General features: G+C 47.7%; 1 protein-coding gene across 1 annotated transcript; it reads right to left on the bottom strand.

The window, feature by feature from the left end:
• Positions 1-329: 329 nt before the first annotated feature.
• LOC132829807 (transcription factor Sox-7-like) lies at positions 330-9015 on the bottom strand. Its single transcript, XM_060847171.1, has 2 exons — positions 8910-9015; positions 330-1141 (listed from the first exon to the last, which is right to left on the bottom strand). Exons 1-2 carry the CDS (start codon positions 9001-9003, stop codon positions 330-332), a joined length of 906 nt encoding a protein of 301 aa, XP_060703154.1. The 5' UTR covers positions 9004-9015.
• Between the last annotated feature and the right edge of the window lie 438 nt (positions 9016-9453).

The raw sequence follows: 9453 nt of genomic DNA on the forward strand, positions 1-9453 counted from the left end.
ATGCAAGGTAAAGAAAGTCTGATAGAAAGACGTGATTCTATACAGCGACTTTTTGACATTCCAAAGTATTTTAGAACTAATGTAATGCTGTACCTCTAAAGTCACTGCTGTAATGTAGGAAATGCTAGCATTCACATGGCAAGCTCTCACATTAGCAATGTAATAATGGTCAGATAATCTGTTTTGAGTGGTATAGATTAAGTCTCAAATATTGGACCAGGATATCAGAGATACGTAAGCCATCAGTTTCATGACTGTTCTGAAAGGTAGCACCTCGATGTGCAGCCCTCTATCACCTGCTGTACTGAGAGTGCCATTATGAAAGAGTGTCAAATGAATCTGGAAATGGTATTATAACAGGCTGTGTTCATGTCAGCCAACACAGACACAAGATCAGTTTCACTGGTGTCATTGCTCCCAAAGACCTTCTCATTCAATAGATGGCCAAGTGGATCGGACCAGGAGTCATTGTTGAGGTACTGGTCAAACTCATTGCGATCCACATCAGCCAGTAGTTCAGCATAGCACAAACTATCAAGGGCTTCTGAGCTGTTCACTGTTTGCGGAGCTTGACATAGCTGACCACAGCACTGGGCTAAACTTCCGACCAATGGAGAGGTTCCTACTCCTGTGTTGTGAGAACACAGCGCTGTATCATGGGGAGGGAGCAGTGGGCCTGGCTGGTGGAATTGGCTGCCATTTGGACTCCATTTGGTTTCGGGATGACTATAACCTGGATGAGACCTCGACCATTCCATCCCAGTCAACACATTCCCTGTTTCTGATGAGCGAAGTTGGTGAGTAAGTTGCTCTCTGGAGACTGGAGGCTGTTTCCCAAAAGGGAAGGTTTCTGGCATACTGGAGGGTGAATTTATTTTTGGGGGGAGGTTTGGGCTGCTGATATGATCCATTGTCTGGGTGCTGGTGGGCAGTTCCTTGTCTTGAAGGCCTGCAGATTCCAGCTGGTCAGTGCCATCCCTGGGAGCAGAAATGCCATTCCTGTAGGGGCCACGGGTTTGGCTTTTTCGTCGTGGCCTGTATTTGTAGTTGGGATACTCCAACATGTGTTCAACCCGCAACCTCTCTGCTTCCAGGATATATGGCCGTTTCTGCACCACAGTAAGTGATTTCCAACACCGCCCTGGTAAAGGAAAGAAGGAGGATCATTGAGACTGGTTGGAGATGAGGTAAAAAAGTCAGAAAGAAATAATTCTGATTATACAGCATTTAAGCAGATAGAATCATAGAACTTTAGAATAATATAGCACAAAACATGTCTATTCTTGACAAGCAATGTCAAATTCAAGAATATGTACTGATTCTTTTGAAGCGTTATTCAATTTGTTCCACTCCTCTGCTTTTTCTGTATATCCCTCATTTTATTCGGTTTCAAGTATTTAGCCAATTCCTCATTGGAGGATATAATTGGATCTCGTTCTACTACTACCCAATATCCTATTCTAAATCTCATGCTCTTGACTGCACTTTGTCAATACTTTTTAAGTGTAGTGTTTCCATGCTGTACATCTCTATGACTCTATGACTCTATAATTACAGCAAACATACTGGCTGTAGAGCACTTTGGGGCATTGTGAACTCATGAAAAGTGCTCAATAAATGATGGCCTCTTTCTGGATAAATTCAGCAGGATTCATTAGCTCTATGAACCAATTGTTAAGATCACATAATCTCCATTAGATCTCAACTAATACCTGAATGTCTTTAATTGGAGACATTTCCTGCTCAAATTTCAATTAGGGTATCCTATTAGCGCATTGCCCTTTGTTTTCGAATGCCTAGCTCATCTTCATGGTAAATCTTTATCCATGTCTTTGTTAACTTTAGACAAGACTATTTCAATTCTCTCCTGACCAGCCTTACACTGTGCTGACCTTTATGAACCAGGAACAAGTGTTGACCAGGATGTACAGCCACTTCTGCAGCGCAGTAAGCAATTTATTAACATCATCCTGGAAAATGATCCCTGAACCTGAATAAACCTGAACTCATCAGAAATTAATTAATTAATTGTATCCTAACTTTCACCCATCACCATGTGCTCGCTCACCTCCACTGTCTTCTTTGTGTTAAATTTCTCATCCTTGTGTTCAAATCCTTCCTTGGATTCACCTCTCCCTAATTGTGCCACATCCTCCTAAGTCTCCATATTCCCTGCACTTCTTCAATTCAACTTTTTTGTGTATTCCTGATTTTATATGCTCCATGAGGAGCGGCACGGTGGCACAGTGGTTAGCACTGTTGCCTCACAGTGCCAGAGACCTGGGTTCAATTCCCGCCTCAGGCGACTGACTGTGTGGAGTTTGCACATTCTCTCTGTGTCTGTGTGAGTTTCCTCCAGGTGCTCCGGTTTCCTCCCATAGTCCAAAAAGGTTAGGTGAATTGGCCATGCTAAATTGCCCATAGTGTTGGGTGCAGGGGTAAATGTAGGGAAATGGGTGTGCTTCGGTGGGTCGACGTGGACTTGTTGTAAGTAATCTACTCTTCAACTGTTCTATCCTCCTCTTTGGCAAAGCTTTTCTTTTGATAGCTCTTTTTGCTGAGATTTATTACAGACCTGAACTGCTGAAAATCCACAGGGAGCATCTGCAGAAAGGGTAGTAGCCATTCCAAATGTCAACAACCTGAATTGTTAATTCTACAAACATCACCATATATTTGACACATTGAAGTACACTTGACCATTACTTAGTAAAGTTGAAAAATGAGGTGCTGGAAAAACAAAGCAGGCCAGGCAGCATCCGAGGAGCAGGAGAATCGACGTTTCGGGCATAAGCCCTTCTTCAGGAATGAGGCTGGTGTGCTAGGCGGGCTGAGATAAAAGGTAGGGGGGAGGGAATTTGGGGGAGAGGCACTGGGAATATAATAGGTGGAAGGAGGTGAGGGTGAGGGTGATAGGCCAGAGAGGGGGTGGGGACGGAGAGGTTGGGACGAAGATTGCAGGTCAAGGGGGCGGTGTTGAATCCGGGGGTTGGCACTGAGATAAGGTTGAGGGTTCCTAGGCAGAAGATGAGGCGCTCTTCCTCCAGGTGTCATGTGGTCAGAGTCTGGTGATAGAGGAGACTAAGGACCTGCATGTCCTTGGCGGAGTGGGAGGAGGAGTTAAAGTGTTCAGCCACAGGACAGTTGAGTTGGTTGGTGCGGGTGTCCCAGAGAGGTTCCCTGAAACAGGCGTCTGTCTCCCCAGTGTAGAGGACACCACATCGGCTGCAATGGATACAGTAAATGATGTGTGTGGAGGTACAGGTGAATTTGCGATGGATATGTAAGGATCCATTGGGGCCTTGGAGGGAGGTGAGGGGGGAGGTATGGGTGCAAGTTTTGCACTTCTTGCGGTTGCAGGGGAAGGTGCCGGGAGTGGAAGTTGGGTTGGTGGTGGATGTGGACCTGATGACGGAGTTGCAGAGGGAGTGGTCTCTCCAGAATGCTGATAGGCGTGGAGAGGGAAATATATCCCTGGTGGTGGGGTCTGTTTGGGGGTGGCAGAAATGACGGAGGATGATACAATGTATCCGGAGGTTGGTGGGGTAGAAGGTGAGGACCAGTGGGGTTCTGTCCTGGTGGCAATTGGAGGGGTGGGGTTCAAGGGCGGAAGTGCGGGAAGTGCAGCCCTCCACTCCCACCGCTCCAACCCCAACCTCACCATCAAACCGGCAGATGGGGGAGGCGCAGTGGTAGTTTGGTGCACTGATCTTTACACCGCTGAAGCTAGACGCCAACTCGCGGACTTCTCCTCCTACTGCCCCCTTGACCATGACCCCATCTCCCACCACCAAACCATCATCACCCAGACCATCCATAACCTGATCACCTCAGAAGATCTCCCATCGATCGCCTCCAACCTCATAGTCCCGCAACCCCGCACCGCCCGTTTCTACGTCTTGCCCAAAATCCACAAACCCGACTGCCCTGGCTGACCCATTACCTCAGCCTGCTCCTGCCCCACCGAACTCATCTCCGCATACCTCGACACTGTCCTGTCCCCCTTAGTCCAAGAACTCCCCACCTACGTTCGGGACACCACCCACGCCTTCTACCTCCTCCATGATTTTCGCTTCCCCGGCCCCCAACACCATATCTTCACCATGGACATCCAGTCCCTATACATCTCCATTCCCCATCACGAAGGCCTCATAGCCCTCTGCTTCTTCCTTTCCCACTGAACCAACCAGTACCCTTCCACTGACACCCTCCTTCGACTGACTGAACTGGTCCTCACTCTGAACAACTTCTCCTTCCAATCCTCCCACTTCCTCCAAACCAAAGGAGTAGGCATGGACACCCGCATGGGCCCCAGGTATGCCTGCCTCTTCGTCAGATATGTGGAACAGTCCATCTTCTGCAGCTACACTGGCACAGCTCCCCCACCTTTTCCTCCGCTACATCAATGACTGTATTGGCGCTACCTCGTGCTCCCATGAGGAGGTTGAAAAGTTCATCCACTTTACTAACACCTTCCACCCTGACCTCAAATTTACCTGGACCATCTCAGACTCCTCCCTGCCCTTCCTAGACCTCTCCATTTCTATCTCGGGCGACCGACGCAACACGGACATTTACTATAAACTGACCGACTCCCACAGCTACCTAGATTACACCTCCTCCCACCCTACACCCTGTAAAAATGCCATCCCATTTTCCCAATTCCTTCGCCTCTGCCACATCTGCTCCCAGGAGGATCAATTCCAATACCGAACAACCCAGATGGTCTCCTTCTTCAAAGACCGCAATTTACCAGACGTGATTGACAATGCTATCCACCGAATCTCCTCCACTTCCCGCTCCTCTGCCCTTGTACCCTGTCCCTTCAATCGCCATCAGGACAGAACTACACTGGTCCACACCTACCACCCCACCAACCTCCAGATACATCATAATCATCCTTCGTCATTTCCGCCACCTCCAAACAGACCCCACCACTGAGGATATATTTCCCTCCCCTCCCCTATCAGTGTTCCGGAAAGACCACTCCCTCTGCGACTCCCTTGCCAGGTCCACACCCCCCACCAACCCAATCCCCACTCCTGGCACTTTCTACTGCAACTGCAAGAAATGCAAAACTTGCGCCCACACCTCCCCCCTCACTTCCCTTCAAGGCCCCAAGGGATCCTTCCATATCCGTCACAAATTAACCTGCACCTCCACACACATCATTTACTGCATCCGCTGACCCTGATGTGGCCTCCTCTACATTGCGGAGACAGGACGCCTACTTGCGGAACGTTTCAGAGAACACCTCTGGGACACCAGAACCAACCAACCCAATCGCCCCGTGGCTGAACACTTTAACTCCCCCTTCCACTCCGCCAAGCACGTGCAGGTCCTTGGCCTCCTCCATCGCCAGACCATGGCAACATGATGCCTGGAGGACGAGCGCCTCATCTTCCGCCTAGGAACCCTCCAACCACACGGGATGAATGTAGATTTCTCCAGCTTCCTTATTTCCCATCCTCCCACCTAATCTCAGTCCCAACCCTCGGACTCAGCACCGCCTTCTTGACCTGCAATCTTCTTCCCGACCTCTCCATCCCACCCCCTCTCCGGCCTATCACCCTTACCCTCACCTTAACCTCCTTCCACCTATCGCATTCCCAACGTCCCTCTCCCAAGTCCCTCCTCCCTACCTTTTATCTTAGCCTGCTTGGCACACCCTCCTCATTCCTGAAGAAGGGCTTATGCTCAAAATGTCGATTCTCCTGCTCCTTGGATGCTGCCTGACCTGCTGCGCTTTTCCAGCATCACATTTTTCGGCTCTTATCTCCAGCTTCTGCAGTCTACACTTTCTCCCAATTCAACCACTTTACTAACACCTTCCACCCCGAACTCAAATTTACCTGGACCGCCTCAGACTCCTCCCTCCCCTTCCTAGACCTCTCCATTTCTATCTCGGGTGACCAACTCAACGGAGTCATTTACTACAAACCAACCGACTCCCACAGCTACCTAGATTATACCTCCTCCCACCCTGCCCCCTGTAAAAATGCCATCCCATATTCCCAATTCCTTCCCCTCCGCCACATCTGCTCCCAGAAGGACCAATTCCACTACCGAACAACCCAATGGCCTCCTTCTTCAAAGACCGCAATTTCCCCTCTGACGTGGTCGACGACGCTCTCCACTGGATCTCCTCCACTTCCCGCACCTCCGCCCTTGAACTCCGCCCCTCCAATCGCCACCAGGACAGAACCCCACTGGTCCTCACGTTCCACCCACCAACCTCCAGATACATCGTGTCATCCTCCATCATTTCTGCCACCTCCAAACAGACCCCACCACCAGGGATATATTTCCCTCTGCACCCCTATTAGCGTTCCGGAGAGACCACTCCCTCTGCGACTCCCTCGTCAGATCCACACCCCCCACCAACTCAACCTCCACTCCCAGCACCTTCCCCTGCAACCGCAAGAAGTGCAAAACAAACCTCCCCCCTCAACTCACTCCAAGGCCCCAATGGATCCTTCCATATCCATCGCAAATTCACCTGCACTTCCACACACATCATTTACTGTATCCGTTGCACCCGATGTGGTGTCCTCTACATTAGGGAGACAGGCCGCCTACTTGTGGAACGTTTCAGGGAACACCTCTGGGACACCCACATCAATCAACCCAACTGCCCCTGTGGCTGCACTCTTTAACTCCCCTTCCCTTCCCACTCCGCCAAGGACATGCAGGTTCTTGGCCTCCTCCATCACCAGACCCTGACCACAAGACGCCTGGAGGAAGAGCAACTCATCTTCTGCTTAGGAACCCTCCAACCACACAGGATGAATGTAGATTTCTCCAGCTTCCTCATTTCCCCTCTCCCTATCTTAGCTCAGTCCCAACCCTCAGATTCAGCACTACCCTCTTGACCTGCAATCTTCTTCCCGACCTATCCGTCCCCACCCCCTCTCCGGCCTATCACCCTCACCCTCATCTCCTTCCACCTATCGTATTCCCAGCACCCCTCCCCCAAATTCCCTCCCCCCCCTACCTTTTATCTCAGCCCGCCTGGCATACCAGCCTCATTCCTGAAGAAGGGCTTATGTCCGAAACGTCGATTTTCCTGCTCCTCGGATGCTGCCTGGCCTGCTTTGTTTTTCCAGCGCTACTTTTTCAACTCTGGTCTCCAGCATCTGCAGTCCTCACTTTCTCCTCCATTACTTAGTAAATCAAATATGTTCTGATATGAAAACATTTTTCCCAGAAGAAATGAGTGCAGTGCAACTGACAAAATTTAATGTTTTAATCTCCAGGTTTGCTTTTACTCAGTGGGCATGGCCTGAATTGGGCTATCTTAATCTCTACCTGCTTAAAGATATCATTGGTAACACAAATGTAAGCTGTCTTGGGTGTTACATTGCAAAAGGAGAAGACCGTTAACTCCTTGAGCCTTTTCCATCATTCTGTGAGAAGAAGTCTGATGCAGTCTAACTCTACACATCAGGCCCATATCCCCTAACACTTTTCACTAAACTAGGTGATTTATCAGCTTTTGTGATAAATGTCACTGTCTTCCTATCTTTTCCTGGAATAAATTTGAGAGGGGGTGGCCCGAGCTTTATTTTGCCACTCTAGCATCTGTTGAGGCCCTTCAGTGACTAATCAATGAGCACTAAAGGACTTCAGCTCACCTGGACTGCAATTATACACAAAAATACTGATGTAAGAGCTTAGTCCTCAGGACGTTCGGTGTACTCTAGGCATAGCCATGACGTCCATGTGGGCTTATCAAATGGGAGACCTGTTGACCTCTGCTTGGCTGGCAGCTCTAGCTGGGTGGAGACTTATGTCTCCAGGGACCTAATTTTGGAGGCCTATATTTGCTGTATAAACTGTCTGATTGCAAGATGATGTGGTGAGCCTTGTACCTGAGGATCAGGGCAGCTGCCTTGCCACCTCTTCAGCAAGTGAGCAAGATGTCTGACCAGAATAGAAGTGTCCAGCCTTGTTCTGTAGAGCTAAGGCTCCTCACTGCATTCACTGATGGAGAGAATGTTTCGCACGGAAAGTTGTTTGAGGGCAACAAGAGCAAAGTTATTTCAGTGAAAGAGAAGCAGTGTGAATTCTACCAATGCAGAAATATTACACCCTCATTTCCTAAGTTCAGATATGATCCTGGATTATAAAAGTTGTCATCAGTGGTACAGCAGGTGGCACAAAGGAAATTATTCTATTGCAACTGTCATCTTTTAAGGTGGTCAATAAACTGAAACTACACTTGTTCTTTTGGGTGGTTCTAGGAGATTTGATGATGCTATTTTGACAGAGGACTTCTTCCTACTATCCAAATCAACAATTATCCATTAACACGCATAACTAAAACTGATTATCTGGTTATCCACTTGCTATTTCTGATAGCATGCTGATTGTAAATTTCCCACATTACAACAATGACAGTACGTCTCTAAGTAATTCACTACCTGGAAAGTTTTTGAGGGGTGCTATGGAAATACAAACTCTTTTTCTTTCTTTACACATTAATACTTTCATAATCATAAGCTCCTATGTATATCTATGTACAAATGTATTTGTATATGCACGTATATGAAATTGTATCTGTAGCTATGCAAGGGTATGTATTCACTTACATGAAAAACACAAAGAAACAGTTGCACTCACACACATTCATATGTGGAAATAGCTTATTCTGACACATAGAATCATAATTTTACACAGTTGGATAATGTGTTGCAGCACACATAAGGAGAAAGAAAGAAATGTCATTTGTCTTTCAATGTACATATAGCATGCTGTAAAGGAAATAACATAGCCATAACCAGTAATCTACGAATTTCAAAAACTGACATGAGAGAACATCTTAACAATATGGTAACTTTCTTTGATAGGCTGTTTAAGTGTGTAAAATACAGAGCATTGGCACCATTCGCTACTCTGCCAATCCTTACCCAACAGTTTGCTGAGCTCTGTGTTCTGAAGGTTGGGATTCTGCAAAGACAGCCTCTTCCTCTCATCTTTGGCCCACACCATGAAGGCGTTCATGGGTCGGGGAATTCGGCTGATGGTAATCTGGGTCCCACAATCCCTTCGCTGGTCAAGGGGCTCAGAGGCATTTAGGAAGAAAGTACCAGCATCAACATAGCCTGTACTAGCTGCTCTCATCTTCACTGGCAACTAGCAGGAGCGATCTTACTCAGTCTTCATTGGAAAAGCCAAATATCTTGTGAGAACTGATAAATTCTGAGCTTATATCAGGTTCTGTTTTGAATATAAGCTCCTCCTACATGATTACAATATGACTGTCAGTGCAAACCCACCCAGTGGATTCAAGACAAACAAAAACTAAATTTAAGATCCGGTTGGGACTCCTTTTTTCTACGTGGTCCAGTGCATCATTATTCATGTCAATATTACACATCCTTTAAACTGAGTTACAGTCAACCGACTCTCCAAGCACCTATGTTCTCCATGTGGTCTTTATGATAATTTATG

The sequence above is a fragment of the Hemiscyllium ocellatum genome, chromosome 30 (assembly GCF_020745735.1).
Source record: "Hemiscyllium ocellatum isolate sHemOce1 chromosome 30, sHemOce1.pat.X.cur, whole genome shotgun sequence".
Lineage (NCBI taxonomy): Eukaryota > Metazoa > Chordata > Chondrichthyes > Orectolobiformes > Hemiscylliidae > Hemiscyllium > Hemiscyllium ocellatum.

Coding starts and splice junctions, on each gene's coding strand:
- LOC132829807 (XM_060847171.1), bottom strand. CDS start 9,003: ATGAACGCCTTCATGGTGTGGGCCAAAGATGAGAGGAAGAGGCTGTCT. Junction 1,142..8,909: donor AGAGCTCAGCAAACTGTTGG/GTAAGGATTGGC, acceptor TTCCTTTACCAG/GGCGGTGTTGGAAATCACTT.